This window comes from Macrotis lagotis, chromosome 1, assembly GCF_037893015.1.
Source record: "Macrotis lagotis isolate mMagLag1 chromosome 1, bilby.v1.9.chrom.fasta, whole genome shotgun sequence".
Classification (NCBI taxonomy): Eukaryota; Metazoa; Chordata; class Mammalia; order Peramelemorphia; family Peramelidae; genus Macrotis; species Macrotis lagotis.
Genome location: NC_133658.1, coordinates 434,691,215 through 434,715,097, shown reverse-complemented (window position 1 = coordinate 434,715,097; position 23,883 = coordinate 434,691,215). Strand labels below are relative to the sequence as shown.

Below are 23,883 nucleotides of genomic sequence, written 5' to 3'. Positions count from 1 at the left end.
TTTTTCATAGAATCTTTTGCCTAAGAATGCCCCTTGCATTTATGAAGTTGATGTCTGGAACCCAAACGAAGGACTTTATATTTAATGCTATTAACTCTCACCATTTTCTATCTGGCCCATCAATTATGTCTAGAGAGATCTTTCTATCTGTCATCCAACATAACTGTTCCTCTAAACTTTGTATCACCAAAAATTTGATAAACCTTTCTTCCTCCAAGTCACTGATCAAAAATGCCAAGCCAAAGAGGCTCAATAATGGATACTGGACGCATTCCACCAGAGATCACCTCCAGCACGGCATTGACTCATTAATGATTACTTTTTGGAATCAGCCATTCAACCAGGTATAATCTACCCAATCGAATTATCACCTACCAGTCTATTTCCATCTCATACACAAGACTGTACAGAGAAAGCTTTGCAAATGTTTTAGTTAAATCTAATCATACTATTTCAATAATATTCTTCTGGACAAGAGAGCAGGCTAGCTCAGCAAAATTTGCTCTTAATGAAGTCACATTGACTCTAAGGAATCTCAATGCCCGTTCCTAAATTGTTCAAAAACCTTTCCCCTTACTAAAATTGCCTAGAATTTTGCCAGGAAAAGACAATTTTACAAGTCTATGGTTTACAGGTTTTGCTCTTTCTCCCACTTTTTTTTAAACTGGAAAATTTGCCCTATGCTAATTTTGTGGTACCTCTCCTTACTAATACTACTAATAATAGCAAACAATTATATAGTATTTACTATATATTTAACCTGGGTTGCAGTCACAAATCAGTCATTTATGTATGAAGCAGAATCATTGTTCTATAGTGGTATCCTACTTTAGTCTTACTATTGAATTGGTGGGCTCAGTTTTTCTATGCTATAGAAGAAGAGTAAGAACTGTCAAAATTTAAGTGTAACTGTATTCTTTATAAATTATCCATTTAAATTAGAAAAAACCCTCAAAATTTCAATGTCCTGAAACAAAAACCCAGCTTACCTATTGATAGCTATGTTTGAAATCATTAAACATGGTTAGTCACTAACAAGTCTCATTTATTTAAGTTTTTTTGCACCTACTAAAAGATCATTTTTCCTGGGAGATAAAACAGAAACAAAAATAAGAGTTAAGTAGGATGTCTTGCCAATATTCATTATTAAACCATCCAACCCAATGATCTTATCCTTTCTTTGTAATCCTCCTGTTACCCTTGATGTCACTTAAAACACACACACACACATTTTCATTGTCCTTATCATTTGTTGCTGATCTCAACTCATTCTGGGCTTTAAGATTCAACACTATTCTCATAATGTTAACTATTCTCATAGAATCATGCTGCTCTTTCTTATTCATCCTTAATTACTTTCCCTTGATTACATCTTCTATTCACTTCCTTTCATAATCAGAGTTTGTTAATAAGTATCCTGTCTCTTTGGGCTGCTTCCCTTTCTTCTCATTGTATCCATTTTTTCTTCCATCTTCAGAATTCCATGGTGGAGAGCTTCTGGACCCTCTAGGATCAAAGTTCTTATCAAAATATTAAGCTAATACAGCTCTGAATCCTTTAATATGGTTGAGTAATTTCTCATTTTATAGTTGGGAAAACTGAGACCCAAGGAAGAAAAGGGACTTGACTCAAGTTCAGATTAGAATTCAGTTATATCTCAACTCTTTCCGTAGTGGCAAAGAATTGAAATTGAAGGAATGCTTGTCAATTGGGGAATGACTGAACAAACTGTGGTATATGAATGTGATGGAACAATAGTTCTATAAGAAATCATGAGGGAGGGGGTGACTAGGTAGCTCAGTGGATAGAGCACCGGCCGTTGAGTCAGGAGTACCTGAGTTCAAATCTGACCTCAGACAATTAATAATTACCTGGCTGTGTGGCCATGGGCAAGCCACTTAACCCCATTGCCTTGCAAAAACCTAAAAAAAAAAAAAAGACCCTTAAGAAATCATGAGGGACAAGATTTCAGAAAAGCCTGGAAAGACTTGCGTGAATTGATGTTGAATGAAAAATATAGTCAGAGAAGTAACTGTGGAGTTTAAATGAAGACCAAAGCTTACTATCTTCAATTTTTAAAAATTTTCTTATGTATTATGTCACTTTTTTCTATTTTTTCTTCCATTTGGATTTGATTCTTCTTTCACGACATAATTAATATGGATCTATGTTTAGCATGGTTATACATGTGGAGTCTATATTAGATTGCTTTCTGTCAGGGGAAGGAAGGGAGAAAAATGTAAAACTCAAAACCTTACAAAAAATGATTGGCAAAAACTACTGCTGCATGTAGTTGGAAAACAAATAAATAAAATATTTAATTTTTTTTTAAATCCAATTATGTCAATTTTCAGTCCTGGGTTCTTTTCCTCTCACCTTTCAATGAGATGAACTCTCACTGAAACAAAGTTTACCTAAAGTCATATCCTGCAGAGATGATAATGATGTTTGCCTTTCATTATTTTGGTTTTGGTTTTGGGTTTTGCAAGGCAGTGGGGTTAAGTGACTTGCCCAAGGTCACACAACTAGGAACTTATTAACTGTCTGAGGCCAGATTTGAACTCAGGTCCTCCTGACTCCAGGGCTGGTGCTCTATCCACTGGGCCACCTAGCTGCCCCTTGTCCTTCATTCTTGAAGAACACCATGACATCAGGGAGACGATGCCATGACAAACACATGAATTGGATTTGCGTGAGAAGGTACTGTATAAGTTAGCTAGCCTCACTTTCTCCTCCACAGTCATATGGATCCAATGGTCACATATGACTCAGGGAGACTGGAGATCCCCTGGAGGAAGGGTAATTAGGATTAAGTGACTTGCCCAAGGTCTCACCATTAATAAGTGTTAATTGTCTGAGGCTGGATTCAAACTCTTATCCTTCTATCCCCAAGATAGAGCTCTATCCACCTAGCTACCCTTGTAGAGAATGAGAAGCAGAGAATGGACCTCTGGCTCCTCATGCCAGTCAATCTATGGTTAAATTAAGTAGTTATCTTGAGGCTCAATGATCCAGAAAGAGTTCTATCAGGTTATTACTTCCAAGCTTTATCTTATTCTGCTTTGTTCATGTCTCTCAATAAAACTTTTCATGTAAAAACTATACATAAAGCACTTGATTGGGTTACATAAAGATGCAAAGGAGAAAGCATCCACATTCAACTAAGAGTCATGAAGGGCACCATGGGCTAGAGATCATGAAGTAAAGGAGATGTGCCAGGGCAAGTACAGCTCCAAATAGACCCAGAATGACTCTGAGAGGTCAAAGCATCAGATGGGAAGTAGACCAGGATTGATTTGGAATTAGGTGTTCAAATCACAGAATCACATTGCTGGGATCCTTCTCTTGTTCTACCCACCCACCCACCCTTAAAAGCTACCTAAAGAGCTCAAAATGCACCATGAAGTCGCAACCACTTAAAACTATAGTTCATAAACCCCACCTTTACTAGTCAACTAGAAAAAAATTTTGAACCAAAACAAATGGATTTAATTAACTAGCATAAGAAAAGTGACAATAAAACATTTCCTTTATGAAGCCAGGACATACCATCCCCCCTTCTCAACTCATTAGTAAAAAGAATGAGTATTCATAGAGATCAGAGGACATCCATATAAGGAACATATATGATCAGTGTATGTGTACATGGAAGAGCAACTCATACTTTCATTGATCATATCTCCAGGTGACATCAGGACCACTGGTATCTTCAGCTGATATCCTCATACAGTTCTTCCCCCTGTTGCACTTGTTCCTCCATGGATAACTTATCACATTTATTTGACTTCCTATAACTGGGCTATTCTCATTGCTGCCACCTACTGTTTTTCTGCTAGTCTTCATCTGAAGTACAATCTATCTCAAAGCGGGTGCTGGCTTTGCTATCCTTTTTTTCTTTTTCTTTTTTAAAGTTTATAGCCCAGAGATTCCTATAGTGAGAAAGGTAAGGCTTCATATAATCATCATACCAAAGAAAAGTGGCTAATTCTATTAGGTCCCAGAGTCTTGTATGAGTGGCTAAGCATTTTTGATATAATAGAGCAGTCAGCTAATTTAGGGCCTGAAGGTATTGTTTCTGTTGACCTCATTTCCTTTTGTTAGCAGGACTGAAGTCTCTGTTCTAGTCTCTATTTGATTTAGGATTGGAACGTTCCCTTTATTTCCAATCAAGTTCTGATTTTCAGCCATGTTCTCCACCCAAATGATTTTTAGGAGAGTTACATGAGTCTGGATCACTCTGACTTTCCCTCAAACCCCTTAGAGCCCTTAGATGTCGTGCAAATGGACAGGAAGGGGGGCAGCAAGAATTAAAATAGCCATGGAGCACCACTGAGAAATTGTAGTGCTCCCACTCAAACTTTGTCCTAAAGTCTTGCCTTTTGTATGCAAATGTGGCCAACAACAAATCTCCCAGACTTTGAGCTACCACCTGTGTCATCCTAGAGAATATTTATTTAGTATGTGCAATGCACAAGATGTTATACTTGCTCTAAAAATATATGATCAAAAAGGGACTTTAAAGATCATTTAGCCTAATCATTTTATAGATGAGGAAACTAAGGTCTAGAAAGGTTAAGTACTTACCCAAGGTAATACAAATTAATTAGCAGAGCTAGGATTTGAACCTGGATTTCATAACAATTCCATACCAATCTGTCACTTCTTAGGACCTCTGTTTTCTCCTGTGTGAATGAGGATTCATTAATTCAATCCAATTGGACAAATACTTATTAATAATATTAAATTCCTACTGGGTGTAGTCCCTTGTAGGTGCTGAAGGAGCCATAAAAGACAGAGTGCTTAACCTCATGGATCTTGAGGTCATAGAATTTAGAACTGGAAGAAACCTTAGAATTTACCTATTCCAGGCAGAGCCAAGATGGCCACACGAAGGCAGCATTTCCTGGAAACTCCTTCCCCCCAAAACTCCAAAAGCCAACAAATGATGACTCTATTCAAAATTTAGAGGGGCAGAACCCATAGAAAGACTGAGTGATACACTTTCCCAGTCCAAGATAACTTAGAAGTTCTGAGGGAAAGGTGTGTTTCACCAGGACTGAGGGCTGGAAAAAAGCCGCGGCCAGAGCACAGCCCAGTCCAGCCCAGAGATCACTGGAAACAGCTTGAAGGGACAGTGAGAGAACTCTGTTACACCAGAATGAGTGTGGAGTGTAGAGCACAGGCCCACAGAATCTGCATCAAGAATCTGGAGAAAGCAGCCTGCACCCCCAGAGACAGTAAGGGAAGTCTGCAGAGATTTCTCTGCTCTCCCTCGAGGTAGGACTCTGCTGCTAGCCTACACTCAGAGTCAGGTTGCAGTTTGGGCTTCCAATACTAAGTAGCCAAGCTGAATCCCTCCTTATAGCTCCAGGGCAGAGGGCCATCCACATATGAAAACACAGGCAAGAGAGAATAAGATCTTAGAGAAATAAAGGTCCCAGTGGGGTGTCCTCCCCCCAAAAAACCAAAGCCTTGAAGTGCTGTCTTGGGCTGAAGAAATGAGTAAACAACAGAAAAAGAAGAATCTGATCATAGAAAATTACTTTAGTACCATGGAAAATCAAAACACATAATCAGATGACAACAAAATCAAAGCCTCTGTATCCAAAACCTCCAAGAGAAATAGAAAATGGGCTCAGACTATGAGTGAGCTCAAAAAAGACTTTGAAAAGCAATTAAGGGAGATGGAGGAAAAATTGGGAGGAGAAATGAGAGTGATGCAGAAAAATCATGAAAACCAAATCAACAGCTTGGTGAAAGAAATACAAAAAAATACTGAAGAAAATAATATGTTAAAAACCAGTTGGAAAAAAAGCAAAACAAAAGGCAAATGAGGAGAAGAATGCCTTAAAAAGCAGAATTGGCCATCTGGAAAAGGAGATAAAAAAAGCTCTCTGAAGAAAATAACTCCTTCAAATGTAGAATGGAACTAAAGGAAGCTGATGACTTTGCAAGAAATCAGGAAGAAATAAAACTCTTCCAAAAAAGCCAAAAATAGAAGAAAATGTGAAATATCCCATTGGAAAAACAACCAAACTCGAAAACAGATCCAGAAGAAATCATTTAAAAATTACTGGGCTATCTGAAAGCCAAGTTCAGGAGAAGAGCCTAGACTTCATTTTTCAATAAATAATACAGCAAAATTGCCCTGAGATCCTAGAAGCAGAGAGTGAAACAGAAATCAAGAGAATTCACCAGTCACCTCCTGAAAGAGATCCCAAAAGAAAAACTTCCAGTAATGTTATAGCCAAATTCTGAAACACCAAATCAAAAAGAAAATTCTAAAAGCTTCCAGAAACAAACAATTCAAGTACTGAGGCTCCACAGTCAGGATTACACAGGATCTGGCAGCATCTACATTAAGGGCTTGTAGGGCTTAGAATATGATATTCTAGAAGGCAAAAGATCTTGATTTACAACTGAGAATCACCTACCCAGCAAAACTGAACATCCTCTTTTAGGGGAAAAGATGGACTTTCAATGAAACAGGGGACTTTCAAACTTTCCTATTGAAACAGCCAGAGCTTAACAGAAAGTTTGATCTCCAAGTACAGGACTCTGATGAACCATAGAGGGAGTGGACAAGGACCAACTATGAGGAACTTAATGATATTGAACTGTTTGTATTCCTGCATGGGAAGAAGATATTGATAACTCATATGAACTTTCTCATTTATAAGAGTTGTTAGGAGGAGCATATATAGACAGGGCACAGGAAGGAGAGGAATATAATGGTATAATATAGTAAAAAGATGGAGTCAATGGGTGATAAAGGAAAGTACTAGGAGGAAGGGAAAGGAGATGAAGAAGCTAAGAAATTTCACAGAGTCAAGAAAAAGCTTTTTCAATGGAGTGGAACAGGGGGAAGGCAAGGGGGAATGAGTGAGCCTTCATTCTCATCAGAAATGACTCAGATGGGGCAGCTAGGTGGCGTAGTGGATAAAAGCACCGGCCCTGGAGTCAGGAGTACCTGGGTTCAAATCCGGTCTCAGACAATAATTACCTAGCTGTGTGGCCTTGGGCAAGCCACTTAACCCCATTTACCTTGCAAAAACCTAAAAAAAAAAATGACTCAGATGACTCAGAAAGGAAATAACATACACACTTAATAGGGTGGGGAAATCTACCTTACACTAGAGAAAAATGAGAAGAAAGGGATGAGATAAGGGGGGAATGGGGGAGGGAATGGGGGAACAGGTGATAGAAGAGAGGGAAGATTGAGGGAGAGGGTACTCAGATTCAACACATTTTTGGACGGGGTCAGGATGAAAGGAGAGAGAGAATAGAATAAATGAGAGTGGGGAGGAATAGAGTGGTGGTGCAGCTAGTAATAGCAACTGTGGGAAATATATTGAAGCAACTTCTCTGGTGGACTTATGATAAAGAAAGCAATTCACCCCAGATACAGAGCCATTGGAATCTAAACACAGACTGAAGTACATATTTTTCCTCTCTATTCTTGAGATTTATCATCTTCTTGGCAGGGGGTGGAATGGGGGTGAGGGGGTTATGTTTACTCTTATAACACATTCAATTTACATCAATGTATAGCATGGAAACAATGTAAAGACTATCAGAGCAGCAACTAGATGGTGCAATGGATAGAGTGCTGGCAGTGGAGTCAGGAGTACCTGAGTTCAGATCTGGCCTCAAACACTTAATAATTACTGTGTGGCCTTGGGAAAGTCACTTAACCCCATTGCCTTGCAAAAAAAAAGCCTATTAAAAAAAGATTATCAGACAGCCTTCGAGGGGGGGGAATTATAAAATTCAAAACCTTACAAAAAATGATAGGTAGATACTACTATTGTATATAATTGTAAAACAAAATGTTAATAAAAAAAATTTACCTAGTTCCATCCCTTCATCCTATAGTCATGGAAACTGAGGATCAGATATGTCCATGGTCCTGATCAAAGTCATACAGCTACTATGAAGCCAACAAGTATCTAAACCTACAAATACTAACTCCAGATTCCAGGATTTCTACTACTCCATACCTTGTCTTGGAGGTCACAAATACAAATACCTAGAACATATAATTAAATGAGATAATGTATGAATACTTTGAATACCTTGAAGCTCTGCTAGCAATCACTATTATTATTAATAATAAACAAAATTACACAAATCCATCTTGAAAGTGCAAAGTTTTTCAGAAGAAGAAGGGGATCAGAAGGTTACAAACTTCGAATGATCCAGAAGACTTCATCAAATGAGGAGAGCAGATGACATTCAAAGACTCAAAGAATATTGGTTAGGAAAGGATAAGGGGATTGAGGATATAGGCAGGCCAGAACACTGTTCAGTTGTTGTTCAGTCATTTCAGACTCTTCATGGCCCCATTTGGGATTTTCTTGATAAAGATAGTAGAGTAGTTTGCTATTTCCTTCTTCAGCTCATTTTATGGATGAAAAAAACTGAGACAAATAGGGTGAAGTGACTTGCCCAGGGTCACAGAAATAGTTAAGTGTCTGAAGCTGGATTTTAACACAACATTGAGAATAGACCAACCATAGAAAGCCAAATAAATGTGATAAACTATCCATGGAGGAACAAGAGGATCTTCCTGATCCCTGGCCCCATATTCTATCCACTGTGTCACCATACTACCTGGTGAGAACATTAGTTTCATCTATTCACATCCACTCCTGAATTTTCCTGAGAGGCTGTCAGCATTAGAAGTATGGCAAAATTGTCCAGATCAGAAATCATCTAATCCAACCCATATCTGAACAAACAGCATTTGCAACATCCTCAATAACTTATTAACTAGCCTCCATTTGAAGATCTACAATTAAGGTACTGAGGTCTCCATACAGCTCTTAGCATTCATTATAACATTCAATATAATAGTCATCATAGGCAGCCATTTGGTAGGACTTAAAAGTCAGAGAAACCTGAGAATTCTACCTCAGACGTTTTGTTAGCTGTGCTACGCTGGGCAAATCACTTAAATTCCTCGTGGTTCAGTTTCTTCATGTATAAAATGGAATGAGTTGTTGTGAGAATTAACTGAGTTAACAGATAATGTTATTTGCTATTAGTTCTTGAAGAGGACCTTGACATCAGGAAGACAATGTCAAGACTTATAAGTGAATTGGATTTAAGTGACCTACCTCACTTTATCCTTTGGAGTCCTCTAGGTTAAGTGGCAAGGTATAGCAGGATAATATATATATACACACAGGATATATATATATATATATATATATATATATATATATATATATATATCTGTATATATATATGCATATATATATGCATATATATATACAGTATTTTGAAAATTCTAAAGAGTTACATAAATGCTAACAATTATTAGTTATTATAAGGAGGTATAGATTAAAATGATCCCTGGCCTGGGAGTCAAGAGACCTGTGGCTTAGTTCTGACTCTGCCACTAACTTGCTTGTATGACTCCAGTCAGTCAGTCAGTAAGCATCTGATAATTGTCTGCTATATGTTAAGAACATTTGAATTAAGAGGCATCAGAAAAGGTTTTCAGCATAAAGTGAGATTCTGAACAAAGTCCAGCAAGCTAGGAGTGGAAAAGAGGGAGAGAATTCTAGTCATAGGGAGGCCTGAATTTGAGAGAGGAAGTATCTTGTTCCAGGAGGTCAATATCACCAGGGGGCAGAGTATATGAGGCTTAGTAAGATTTAAGACTAGATTGGTAGGAAGAGGAAGTTTTTTCCTCCCTTTGGTTATTTCTCCATCTATAAGGTAGTGTGATTCAATGAAAAGATTCCTGATGCTTATTCTCAGTCTACTTCCTTAGGCAAGGCATTGTTTCATATCTTTTGTAAAATGAGGGGTTTGTACTAAATTGCTTCCAGATCTTAATCTATAAAATCTCACAATAGTGTTGAGATGACTGCTAAAATCTTCCCTGATTCTTTCTCTTACCCTAAGTAGAACCAGGAGAATAATTTATACAATAACCAAATATTGCTGAGATAATTAACTTTGAAAGACTTGGTAACAGATCAACACAATGGGTAACCACAATTCCAAAAGAAGTTTGGAGGTACAATCTCTTACCTGTACCTACAACATACAATCTTCCCAGTTCTAGGTTGGCAATTAGGAATTTTGTTTAACAGAGACATTTTAAATTAATTAATTAGCACTTCTCAGAAAACTAGTCAGTAGGACTTGCCCACCTGCCTGCCACTTCCCCAGTATAACTGCCTGCTGCCAGGTGTCATGCTAGCAGGCTTAGATCAATTAATGAATGGAATTAATTATATAATTAAATTCATGGGGCCTACACACATAGGAATTTCTGATCACATTGCCCATTCATAAAAAATATGGCTAGGAGATGTGACCAACTTCAGCAAAGCAGGATTGTGAATGGGATAGAAGGTTTCTTCACTTGGTGAAGGGTAAATTATATCAGTTGTCAAATACAAAGCCATAACACTCTCAAGTGATCCAGAACCACATTAAAATATAATTTGGAAATATTTAACAAAATAAAAAATTCAACAAAACAGCAACTAAATATAGATTTTGTTAATATGTGGTTTTCTAGAACTAAGATTTATGTGAACTGATGCTGAGTGAAGTTAGCAGAGCCAAAAGAACATTGTACACATTAACTGCAACATTGGGTGATGAACTAAGATAGACTTTTTCTCTTCTCAGCAGTACAATGATCAAAGACAATTCTAAAAGACTTGTGATCGAAAATACCATAAGAGAAGGAACTATGGAGTCTGAAAGCAGACTAAAGCATACTATTTTCATTTTTTAAAATTTGTGTTTTTTCTCCTCATAATTTTTCCCCTTTTGTTCTGATTCTTCTTTCACAATATGACTAATATGGAAATATGTTTAATGTAGTTGTACATGTATAACCTATATCAGATTATTTGCTGTCAAGGGGAAGGCAGAGAAAGAAAATGTGGAACTCAAAATCTTACTAAAAATGAATGTTGAAATATAAAGACTAACAGACTACCTTCTGTGGGTGGGGAGGGAAGCAAGAATAGGGGAAAAATTATAAAACTCAAATAAAATCTTTCTTTAAAAAAATTAAAATTAAAAAAATGAATGTTGAGAACTGTCTTTACATGTAATTGGAAAAAAACAAAATATAGTTAAAGAAAAAAATGTGGTTTTCTGAGTTAATATGAGTGAAAAGGATTCTTACATATGGTTTATATATAGTTTAGTGGCCTCATTTCTATGTGAGTTTGATTGGATTAGATCATTTCTAAGGGGCAAGCCAGATGAGCAATAGAACACACTGGTTCTGGAATCAGACATTCAAATTCAGCTTCATACACTTCCCAACTGTATGATTCTAGGCAATGATGATGATGATGATAATGATGATAATTTCTTAATTTTTTTTTTATTTTCAGTGGCTCTATAGAATATGAGACAAATCAAATGTAATGAGAAGCTATCAGGCAGGGCCCCTATTAATAAAGCTAGACAAGCACTTCCCCAGTATAACTGCCTGCTGCCAGGAGTCATGCTAGCAGGCTTAGATCAATTAATGAATGGAATTAATTATATAATTAAATTCATGGGGCCTACATACATAAGAATTTCTGATCACATTGATTTCAGAAAAATCTGTATGAAGTGCTGCAAAGTTAAAGAAGTAGAACCAGAAAGATAATTTATAAAATAATATTGTTGAGATAACTAATTTTGAAGCACTTGGTAATTAACACAATAACCAACCACAATTCCAAAGGACTTATCATGAAACCATGCTCGACACCTCCAGAAAGAACTAATAAGACTCAAAGTACTGATTGAAACTTGTTTGTACTTTCTTAATTTCTCTCATTCTTCCTCTTGCAGCTAAAGTGGAAATTTGTTTTGCATGAGATATTTGTAATAGGTTTTGTTTTCTTGCCTTCTCAGTGGGTAGAGGAAGGCAAGGAAATTTGGAATTGAAAATAAAATTGAATTAAAAAAAAAAGATGAAAGAAAGAAACAAGCCTTTTAAGTGTTTAGAGAGGTCCTAGCACAAACACAAAACCAGAACAAGTTGAGTAATCAGGGAAACCCTTAAGGCAGTGACGCTAGTGTTGGGATTTGAAGGAGAGAAATGGCCTAGAGGAGGCAAGAGAACAGCAGGGGAGGAGGAGGGGAAGGTAGAAGGCTGTAGTTCTTTGGGGTGGCTTCCAACTCTTTAGAAGTAACTGGACCAAGGAAGATCCTGAGATAAAGATAATGGAACATACCTTCTCCCTCAGGGCAGGGAGGTAGGAGATGAATATTGAATATTTTCAGATATGGTGTCTAGTGTTAGTCTTTACTTAATTGTTTTTCTCTGTCACAAGGAAGGGTTCAATCTGGAGGGGAAGTGAGGAAATGCTGTAATGATATAAAGACAAAAGGAATCAATGAGTTATATTTAAAATAAAATGAAAACAGCTGGAATTCAAGACTCACAATTTCACACGTGGTCTTTCAAAGGCCAGAAGGCTTTAAGGAAATAGTATTTTTAAAGCTCCTACTAAGTAGTAGAGGTGATTAGGTGGCTCAATGTATAAAGTAAGTGCTGGACCTGGGTCAGGAAGAACAGAGTTCAAATTTGCCCTCAGGTCCTTGCTAGCCATGTGACCCAGAGACAAGTCACTTAACCTCTGTTTGCTTTAATCCACTAGAGAAGGAAATGGCAAACCACTCCAGTATCTTTGCCTAGAAAACCTGGATAGGAGGGTCTGACAATGATTTAATAACCAAACAAAACTCTATGTGCAAAGGACTTTATAATTATCTCATTTGATTCTCACAACCCTGGAAGGCAGGTGTTATTTTCATCCCCATTTGACAGATAAGGAACAGAAATTAAATGACTGGTCCAGGGTCACAAAACTACTAAGCATCTGGAGTGGGATTTGAACTCAAGTCTTCCTGACTCCAGGATCTTTACCACTAGAACATTATTAGGTGCTTGATACTATTGGGGAAAAAAAGAGATTCATAGAAACCAAGAAATCAATCAGTACCTAAAAACAGCTTACAAGCAATGTCCTTCACACTCACAGATTCTCAGGACCTAGAAGGGACCTTAGAGGTCTCCAGTCTAAGTTCTCAGCCCCCCACCCTTTTAAGGGTTCCCTTTGATGAGATTCCTCTTATAGCAAAATTTTTTCCCTTCTACAAACGTCTCTAATCTTAGCCAGGATGCATCTGCCCCCCAAATCCTACTCCTCTTCAGCAAGGCCACAAGGATCAGGCCATAAGGAAGAAAGCCATGATCTATTCCATCTCTGCTCTCTCAAAGCACCTAGGGACCACAGGGAAAAAACTGGTGACTTAGAATTATACTGATTTCACAATCAATACCCACAGAAATCTTTATGCTGACTTACTGAGGTTAGCAGGACAGACGACAGGCATTGCTACTCTTAAGTCTAGATAATAACTGAGAACCAAAATGGGAAGTGACTTGTCCAATGCCACACAGATAGTTGTAATCAGGAATGGTATGTTTGACCATCAAACCCGCATACTGTCCAGCCAGGTAGCAAAATAGATAAAATGTTAAGTCTTGAGTCAGAAGACTTGATTTTAAGTCCCACCTCAGACACTTACTCCTTATATGACTCTGGGCAAGTTACCTAACCTGGTATCAGTTACCTCATCTATAAATTGCTAAGTCAAGGGTCATAGTGAGAATAAATGAGATAAATGAGATAATTATAAAGAACTTAGAATAGTGCCAGGTACCTTGTAGGTACTATATATAAATATGTTAGCTATTATTATTATTATTATTATGGGTATTGATGGAGTGCAAATTGGGAGGATGAGCATGAGCTAGTAGAATTTTAAATTTAATTTGCAAGACTGGGATGAGTTATTTATTTATATCTGTCCCAACACCTCTCTGCCTACCCTCCACCCCCTGGAATAATCAACTTCAGCTAATTGCCTTATTGGAATCCAAATCCCCACCCCCCCCCAAAAAACATCAATCCAGTCATCCAAAAACTCTGTGCCCCCCCCTCCACCCCAAGGACAAGCCCCTAGGCCAATGAAGGCTACTACCCCAGTCTCCACATCTTTCAGAAGCAAGGCCCAGCTTCAAGGATGACTCCAACAGTAAGTAGTAGGAGGAGGGTGGGTTGTTTTTATTATTCTTTTTGTGAAAATGGAGAGACAGCAATTCCTAGTCATGATTGTCACAATTTGACAGTACACGAGGATACAGCTGCAGATGAAGATGACCACACTGAAAACCAAATGCTAACCATTACTCTTCCCAAAGGCCCTCCAGGCTCTGTGATTGTCTCCTTTGGACTAAGCAACCACCATCTACAGAGAAGAAATTTGCTAGAAAACAGGGATTGGACCATCTGATAAAATAGATTTCATTCGATTAGCTTTGCTACAGGCTGTAGGTTTGTTTGCTATAAAACTCTCCCACAAAAATTAGTTTTTAAATATACATATTTAATCTGAACTGCATTGATTAAAAAATTAAAAATTGATGATTTTTTTTTACATTAACTTCACAGTATTTGTTTGCAGATGACGACAAACCCAGTGTTAACGAGTCAGGGCAGGACCGCTCTCCAAGAAAATAAACTCTCCAGGACTGGAATCACCCACATGGGAGAGAGTGTACAGCAGCATCTCCCAACGGTTTCACCAGAAGTGACCCATTGTGGGAAGAGCTGTGCTCAGACCTATGGCCTTCAAACACACACACACACACACACACACACACACACACACACACACACACACACTCACACTTCAGCAGAATACAGACACAAGTGCAAAAGTCCTTGTTGGAGCTGTCCAGTGGTAGGAGCCAGGAAGACAACATCTCTACAGTGAGAGTTCAAGTATTTTCGTTTCCTCCACAACTACCATACCTGCCTGCCCTAGCCGGATTCCTAGGCTAAAAAAATCTAAGCTCACAGCATCCAAAGAGTTGGAAAGAACTTTTAAGGACCAACTAAAGTCAATCTGTACCAAGGCAGAAATCCTTTCTACAAGACAATTGTCTTGTAGTAGAATGAGGGTTGGATTGGAATCAGGAGACAAAGGATTTCAAATGCAGTTCTGCCTTTTATTTTCTAGTCTCTTTTCCCCATGGGCCTCTTTCCCTGTCTGCAAACAAGGGAAATGGACTACATGACAGTAAAATTGCTTTTAGCTCTAGAACCCTGTGGTCATCAATGAGCAGTAATCCATTCCTCTGCTTGAAGGGCATCCAGTGAAGGCAAACTTCAGCAACACACACAGCCCTATCTATAGTGCCCCATCTCATGACTATTTGACCACGGACAGGGCTTGATATGGAATACGTGAGCCTGCAATTTGCTTTTATTCACAGAGATCACAAAAAACATTATGCAAAATTTTAAAGTAAAAAAATAAAAACTTAGAAAAACTTCAGCTACCCTTCTCGCCAATACTAACATATTAGTCATTCGCTCCCTTTACCAAACAAAGAAACCTTGGAAGCATTACAGTAGAGATAAACTCATCATTTAGAATAAAAAAAGGTTTCTAATAGTTATAGTTTCACTTCAAATTAAAACTTCTAATAAATACTACATCAAGTTTCATCAGGAGAAAAGGAAAATAACTTAATTTTAGTAGACTTCGTCCTCAGTGCTATTTCCAATCACAGCAAAAATATATATGTATTTCTATCTATATATGTAATGTATGTCTTGATATATTATTCAGTAGGCTAAGACCACGATATGGAGTCACACGTCCACAGGACGACAATGCAGGTCACATTTTCCAAAGCCATAAACAGTTTCAGCAGAAATACAGGTACAGTCAAGGTAATGAAGTGGGACACATGCCATAAATAAAATAAATTTTCACATTACATTCAGAGTTCAAAAGGGGCTGGTGCTGGGAGAGGGGGGAGGAGGGTTCGTTGAGGGGAATTAGCTTTGAAGTTCCCCAAAGAAACTGAGCCTTCCCAACAGGTTGCAGGCAAACAGCTCCCATATGGCCCTCCTGAAACCACACACCTCCTAACACAGTCAGTGCTCATGACATTGCCCCACCAGAAAGGGCAAATAGACCAATGTGCAAAAAAAAAAAAAAATCTCCCCCCCCCCCAGTAAAATTCTGAAGTGTTTCAGGGCCCAAGTTCAGTGCCATTAATAACAACCAATCGTATGGAAATTCCAGGTGAGTGGAAGTAGATGATGGGAAAGCAGTGGCCAGTGGTCAATCCACCTCAGCCCCACCTCAATCGGAGAGCAGCTAGCTGAGTGATACTCAAATCCACAAACACACCCACCATCATTTGCTCAGACACATTCAGGAACTGGAACTCAGACTCAACGGGCAAATGGTTGACAGTGTTAAACATGACCTCACTCCTAGACTCCATCAGCCAGTCTTTTATGAGGCATATCCAATTCAATTCCCAAGTCCTAAAGAGAAGCTAGTCTGTCACTTGAGACTTTGTATTGAGGTGGTCACTCTAAGTTGGTGAACTTGAGTTTGTTTACTTTTACCTAGGATCCCTTTCTGTCCCCAGCTTGATTCTGTCTCTAAAATGAACTGATCAATTTTCCTGCTATAAATCCTACATTTGATAGGACATGGGGACCTCAAATGATCTTTCCACTACTTGCTTCAATATACATGCTTGAATAACTAACTGTTCTTTCCTTTCCAAGGGCATACCTATTACTCTTCCTGCCACTTTGCTGGGGTTTTCCCATGTCCTCCAGTCCCTACTTCTCCAATTAGAACAGAGAACTTGGATCATTTGGTTTGTCCTGTGGATCCTCCAACACCAAATTCTGCCCCCACTATTCCCAGTGTGCCACATTTTTTTCCCCACATAATTTATTTTTATAAAATTATATAAATATTTTATTTGTTTTCCAATTATGTACAATAGTAGTTTCTACCATTTTTTTTGCAGTTTTAAGAGGTACCATTTCTGTGCAGACCCCCACCCCCCCCAATAGAATTCACTTGGTAATTCACCCAATCATCACTCTGTATGATATACATATTCCTCATTGGGAAGGGGCAGCAAAAGGCAGGTCCCACAACTCCCTTTAAATTCAAAAAGGCCCAGAGAAGGAAGATGACTATGCTTTGGGACCAGTGAGAGAGAAAAAAACCTTAAAAATGACATTTACTCAAAGGGAAATGAGAAATGACCACATGAAACCCCCTGAGTAAAAAATCAGGGAGAGAATGTTAAGTGGAACTTAAAGGAGGTCTCTGTATCTCCTGGTCCCATGGTAATTGCTGCCTGGAGCCCAGCTGGTAGAAATAGGGAGGTCAGCCTAGAAATCATTTTAGATTCTAAGAAGCACATTCTTCTTCTTTTTTTTTTTTTTTGAATTAGAGAAAAAAAAAGACAAAAAAGCCTTGAGGTTAGCACTTCAAAAGGCAGGACCTCTTGCCCTCTAATCACATTTCTGGAGAAAAGGCTTTTCTAGGAGCAGCTTCAGAATTCTCCAACTCAGAAGTTAGAGCAGGCATTCCAGGGATTGATGATGCAAGACTACCTCTCCTCAACAGTTTCTGCATGTCCCTGTCCTATAGTAGGATGACCCAGTCTTACAACTAAAAGCCTCTGCTAGTTGGATGCTGCTGTGGAGCATCAAAAGAGTGTAGGTACAACCATTCTCCAAATAAAGACACACACACACACACACACATACACTCACTCACTCTAGGCAAACCCCAAATCCTTCATCAAACTTCAAACTACCAGGGACTTGACAAGGCCACAGTGGAACTTTCGGATGTGCCGGTACAAATCCCCAGACTGTGTAAAACGTCGCTCACACCACTTGCAAGCGTGAGGCTTTTCTCGAGTGTGTACCACTGCATGGCGGCTAAGATTGTGTGAGTATTGGAAGCTCTTGCCACACTGCACACAAGTGTATGGCTTCTCGCCTGAGTGCGTCCGCTCATGCCTCTTAAGGGTATACATGCATGAGAAGGTTTTCCCACATAGTGTGCAGGTGGGCACTGACCCCTCTGGTGACAATCGAGCCCTTGAACTCCCATCCTTGTCCCGGAAGTGAGAGCTCAGGTGCAGCTGTAGGACATGGGGGTTGGGGAACACCTTGCTACAAAGGGGGCAGATGCAGATGTGGCCAGAGGGCCCTAGGACCTCTGAAGCTGAGAGGTCTGATGCATCCAGGTCATCTTCACTCTCATCCCGCTCCGGGTCCAGCTCATCATCCTGGCCATGAAACATGTGGCCCAAGCCGGTGACCAGACTTTTAGTCACAGGCCCAAACGGCTGGTCCTCTGGACTCCTTGCCTTGCCATCCTCCTGGTCTGACAATGAGTCCTGTTCATCTTTTACCATCAGCTCGGTTTCCTGCTGCTGCCGATGTTCAGAAGCCAGCTGTCGGAAGACATAGGAAGTGTGGAGGGCATCCCTCCCTGAAATCGGCTTCAGAGACAGATCCAGAGCGCACTCTGAATCCCCGGGAGCCTGGCTGGGTATCGGGAGCTCAGTCCTCTGGGAGAGAGAGACCCCCACGCCATTATCCAAGGGTTTGGTCTTCCCAGGACTCGGACTCAGCTCTGCTTTTTTCGACAGTGGGGAAGGTCCCAGGAGGTTGTTGGACCAAGTGGGGTGGGCCCCAGCCCGATCATACTCTAGGGGACTGAATCTTGGCTGGCCAGGCAGCTCTAACTCATGACCCAGGGATATGCTGGGGCCTAGGAAAGGCCTGTCCTTCTCTTCCTCGATCACCAGTTCCTTTTCCTTTAGTTTACCCTTGCAGACTTTGACAATGTCATACATGTGGAGGTAGCTGGCAGCGGCCAGGATGTCCTCGATGGGCAGGCTGCTCAGCTCCAGCTTGCCCTCATACATGAATTCAAGCAGCAGGCTAAAGGCTGGGGCTGTGACAATGTCACTGTTCAGATGGACAATCTCCCTTTTGTCTAACTGGTCCCTGTAGAAGAGGTAGAAGTACATGCTGCAGGAAGCCAGCACAGCTCTGTGAGCCTGGAAGCGAGCTTCCCCGACCAGCACAGTGGAGTCGCAGAGGAATCCTTGGTGTCTCTGCTGACTCAGACACTGCAGCAGCTGCCGGCTGTGGTCCGGGAACTCCATTCTGCCTTCATAACCTGGGCACAAACAGGAAAAACTTGAATGCGCCTGGAAACTCAAACCTCCTAGCAGCTGTAACCAAACAAGTCGGCTCTTCTCTTGCTAGCTGGCTCCCTCGCTCTCCCTCCCTCCCTCCCGGTCTGTCTGCCGGCCTCCCTCCCTCTCCCTGCCTAGGTAGCAGAGAGCCAGGCAGGAATAATTGTTCGCCGGAGTTGGGTTTGTATTCAACTAACTCTTCCAACACTCGGCACCTGCTGGGGAGCAGGAAAAACTGGATCATAAGTAAACAAGAGCTCCAGAAGCTGTGGGGGAGAAAAGCGAGAGAGAGGGCAAGAAGACTCCACGGAAAAGGGACCTGGGGGAAAGGGAGAAGGAGAAAGAGGAGGGGGTGAGGAGAAGAAAGGGGGAGACGGAAGAATGATCCAGCGCTTGGGCCAGAAGGGGAGGCGGAAGGGAGGGTGAGGAGGGAGAAAGAGATAGGGGGAAAGAGAGGGTGAGTGGGGTGGAGAGGCAGAGACAAGACGATGAGAGACCAAAGGGACAAAACAAACGAGAAGAGACGGAGAAGAGCGGTCTAACCTTTGTCGTCTCGCTCAAAAGAGAGAAATCCCACAAGTACAAGTTACTGTGATCACAGAAGCTGCCCTCCTCCTCCTCCTCCTCCTCCCCCACCCCTTCCCAGGCCCTCGCAGAGCCCCCCAGTCCTCCCCCCAGTCCCTCCTTCCCCCTCCTCCTCCGGCTCCATGGGAGCCAAACTTCCCCCGCCCCGAGAATGAACTTCACTTTTCTTTGCTACAGAGAAGCCCCGGGCTCCCTGAGCAGCTCTCGGATCCAGAACCGGATCCGGAGCCCCGGCCCGGGCCGGAACCAGGTCCGGAGCCCGGGTCGGAGCCCGGGTCGGAGCCAGGTCCGGAGCCCGGGTCGGAGCCAGGTCCGGTGCCCGGGTCGGAGCCAGGTCCGGAGCCCGGGTCGGAGCCCGGGTCGGAGCCAGGTCCGGAGCCCGGGTCGGAGCCCGGGTCGGAGCCAGGGCCGGAGCCCGGGTCGGAGCCCGGGTCGGAGCCCGGGTCGGAGCCAGGTCCGGAGCCCGGGTCGGAGCCCGGAGCCCGGGTCGGAGCCAGGTCCGGAGCCCGGGTCGGAGCCAGGTCCGGAGCCCGGTCCGGAGCCCGGGTCGGAGCCAGGTCCGGAGCCCGGTCCGGAGCCAGGGCCGGAGCCAGGGCAGGAGCCAGGGCAGGAGTGGGGTTGGGAGAGCGAGGAAAAGAAGGCTGGGGGGGGGTCCCCTCAACTCCGAGTTCCCGAAGCGCGCAGCCCCCTTACCTGCCCCGGGTGCCCCCCGGGCGACAAGCCTCGCATGGACCCCCCTCCCCGCCTCCTCCCCTCCCTCCGCCTGGGCGGGCGCCAGCACCCGGGGCCGGAGCAGCGGCGGCCGCCGGGCCGAGGGGGAGAAGGAGAGCGAGTGTGCGCGCGTGTGCGCGAGTGTGCAAGGCGGCGGGGGAGGGGCGCGTGCGGGCTGCGCTAATTGCGAGGCAGGCTGGAGAGTCAGCTGCTCCGGCTCCCCGGCGGCGGCCGCGCCGCCTCCAGCTGCGCGCCTTTCAGGGCCATATGTTGCTCGGAATCTCGCTACCAGCCAACCACGGCGGGGCCGCCTCTGCGAGTTCCTCCGGCCCGTGGGGAGCCGCGCGGCGCCGGCCCCGCCGCTCCCCGCCCGCCGGCCCCGGCGCGGCCGGGAGGAAAGAAAAGTTTCGGCAAGTGCGCGTCGGGAGCGCCGGGCCGCGCCGGCCGCCTCGGGAGGGAGCGGGCCGGGCCGGACCGTGCTCGGGGCCGGCCGCTCGCAGCGCAGCGCAGCCGGGAGGGCGGGCGGGACCGGCCCGGGACGAGGGAGGGACGCGCGGAGGGGGCGGGGATGCCGGGGACTTCCAGGAGCGGGGCAGGAATGAGGTCACCCGCACACCCCCTGCCCCACCTCCGCCCGGGGCGGCCCCAGGGAGGCGGGGGAGGGGAGGGAGGAGGGCGGGGCGCCCCGGGCTCGCCCCCCCCCCCCCCCCCCCGGCTCGGCCCCCCGCCCGGAGGGAGCTTTAACCGAGGGAGTGCGCGCGCCGAGCAGGTTGGTGCCCGGCCGCTCTCGCGATACTTTCCTCCCCGGCCACCCCCGAGGGGAACTCCGTGCCGGGCGGGGCCCTCCCCGCGTGGGGGCGCCCTCTCTGCCGCCGCTTCCCCGGCCTCAGTTTCCCCATCCGAAAGGCGGGGCCGGACGGCGAGGACCCTCGGCCAGGCGGCGGAGGGCGGCGCTGCCAGACGTGACCGAAGCCCGAGGCCCCGGGTTCAGATCCCGCCCGCGCCTCCGGGGCCGCCTTTGCACGGGGAGCGCCCGGCGCGAGCAGGCCCCGAGGGCCTTTCCCGGGCCCGGTCCGGGCTCACGGGCCGCCTCCGGGACCGGCCCCGGCCCCGGCCCCGGCCCCCGCCGACCGGGACCGGCCCCGGCCCCCACCGACCGGCCCCGGCCCCCGCCTCCCGGGACCGGCCCCGGCTCCCGCCTCCCGGCCCCGGCCCCGGCCCTCCGCGGCCCCGACCCCGCACCCGGACGCCTAGCAGACCTCGAGAAATGCCAGCGAGACTCGGGGCCCGGGGTCCGGGCCCCCTCCCCTGGGCCTCAGCCCTCCGGGCCCAGCCCGCTGACCTGTTAATAGAGAAACACGGGCCGAGCGCCCACGGTGTGCCAACCGCCGGGATGGGGCTGAAAGCTCCCGGTACTTCTGATTCCGACCAGGGCAAAAGCTTAACCTTGGGTTCACACCCTCGCGCCCCCCCCAGCGCATCCTTCCCATCTCGTTCCTGTTTCCCTCTTTATCTTTTCAGATTCTTACTGGTGCTTTCCCCAGGCACACACAGACTCACAGATACTCTCCCCCAATTACACATTTACATACCAGGCACCATCGAAGAAGCAGTCATCCCAAAAAGTCTCCTACGCTTTCCCAGATACACTAATTCATGCTCGTTTACACCCATCCTGGACACATTCCCCAAAATATTCATCCAACACAACACTTCCAACTTGATTCCATACAATGAGCTGCGTTCAAATCCAATCTCAGACACCTGACTGCCTGTGTGACCCCAGACTAATCATTTAACTACCATTTACTTCAGTTTTCTCATCAGTAAAACGGAGATAATAATGGCTCCTGCTTCACAGAATGATTGCGAACATGAGACAGTTGTAAATGTCCTTGAGCAGTATAAATGTAAACAATTATTAGCTACTTTCATTCATATTCTCATTCATTCATACATACCTCAGAGATGGACACAAGCTACCCCAGAAGCTAGCAATGCTGGAAGGGAGCTACTAGTTCAACCTTATTTCACAGGAGGAGAAACTGAGGGAGGGAGACAGACAGACACACACACAGAGGAAGAGTCTTGATCCAAGTTACATACAGAACTCAAACTTGGGAGTTCTGGATACCATTTTATCCCATCAATACTACTTCCTATTTTATAAATGTGACCCTCTTACCCTAAACTATTCTGCCTGCTCTCTTTGAAGAGCTTTCAGGAAGCATGAGAGCAGACTTTATTTTGAATGATGGGGTTAAGAAATCAAGACAAAGGAAAGGAATTAGTAAAAAAGAGTCCTGGATTGAAAGTCCTGTCTTGACAACTTAGTTGGGTGACTGTTGACAAATCACAGAGCTTCTCTTTTCCTTACTTTCCTCATCTGTAAAAATGGGGAAACTGATAGTTGTATTTTCTACCTTCCAACAAGAGAGACTTGATTTGTATATTTAAAACACTCTAGAAATGAGATAAGCCCATTTTGCAATATCACCAAGTTTAATCAGACTGCCCTTTCTCCTTTTTCTATTTGTGGATCATCCCAGGCAAGCTTTTTTTCCCCAAACTCTTCATTCATCTTGAGTTGCCAGGGTTTTTAATAATGCCTTTTTCTCAGAGACTCCAACCAGCCTGTCTCTCTACTGTCCCTACTGTTTCTGTCACATCCCTACCTCTTCCCTCCTGCCTGCCAGCACAGACTTTCCCCTAGGTCTAGCTCTCTCTCCCCTTTGACCTGCCACAGTATCTCCTGTGTCTGTCCTCCCCTCACCCTTTCTCCCTCTCCAGATCATCCCCTTTATTTATTATCCCCTCCTCTTCCACCTGTCTGAGGCCCACATTTGGAAGGGCAATATGACTAGGGACTGCTGCTCCAGATGAGCCCATGCCCATCCCACAGATGCTGCAGAGAATTCACTGCAGCCCCTTAGGTCTGCCAGGTCCCAGGACCTCCTGGTCAGGACAATGATGGTCAACAGCTGCAGACTTGTGTGGGATTCAAGGGCAAGAATAGGAGAGATGAATCGGGCTCCCATTGCCTCATTTACATTGTCCCTCAGTTTCTGCTGGAAATATTCATGGGGGTGCTGGGGGGGGCAGTCAGATTCAATTGCAGCCAGAGGAGAAACAACTCCAGCAAAGTTTGGGTAGCATTTTGTTGGCTTTTAGCTGATACCTCAGGAGGTAGCAGGGGGCCAAGAGACTGAGGGTAAGATAGGGGTGCAGCAAGATTCTTGGTTCTCACATCTTCTTTAGAATAGAAAGAGCACTTCCTCTGGAATAGGAAATCATAGATTTAGAAATGGAAGAGACCTGAAATGACACCCGGTTCAATCCCTTCATTGTACAGAAAAGGAAAGTAGGGGTAGTGGTTAGAGCACTGGAGCCCTGGAGTGAGGAGGACCTGAGTTCAGATGTGACCTCAGACACTTACTAGCTGAGTGATCCTGGGCAAGTCACTTAACCCTGAATGCCTGTGCACACAT

The 23,883-nt window shown here is 43.8% G+C and overlaps 1 protein-coding gene across 1 annotated transcript; it reads right to left on the bottom strand.

The window, feature by feature from the left end:
• Nucleotides 1-14,027: 14,027 nt before the first annotated feature.
• Nucleotides 14,028-20,433, bottom strand: ZBTB42 (zinc finger and BTB domain containing 42). Its single transcript, XM_074213238.1, has 2 exons — nucleotides 20,378-20,433; nucleotides 14,028-19,080 (listed from the first exon to the last, which is right to left on the bottom strand). The coding sequence occupies exon 2, from the start codon at nucleotides 19,064-19,066 to the stop codon at nucleotides 17,690-17,692; it is 1,377 nt and encodes a 458-aa protein (XP_074069339.1). The 5' UTR covers nucleotides 19,067-19,080; nucleotides 20,378-20,433; the 3' UTR covers nucleotides 14,028-17,689.
• Nucleotides 20,434-23,883: the final 3,450 nt, after the last annotated feature.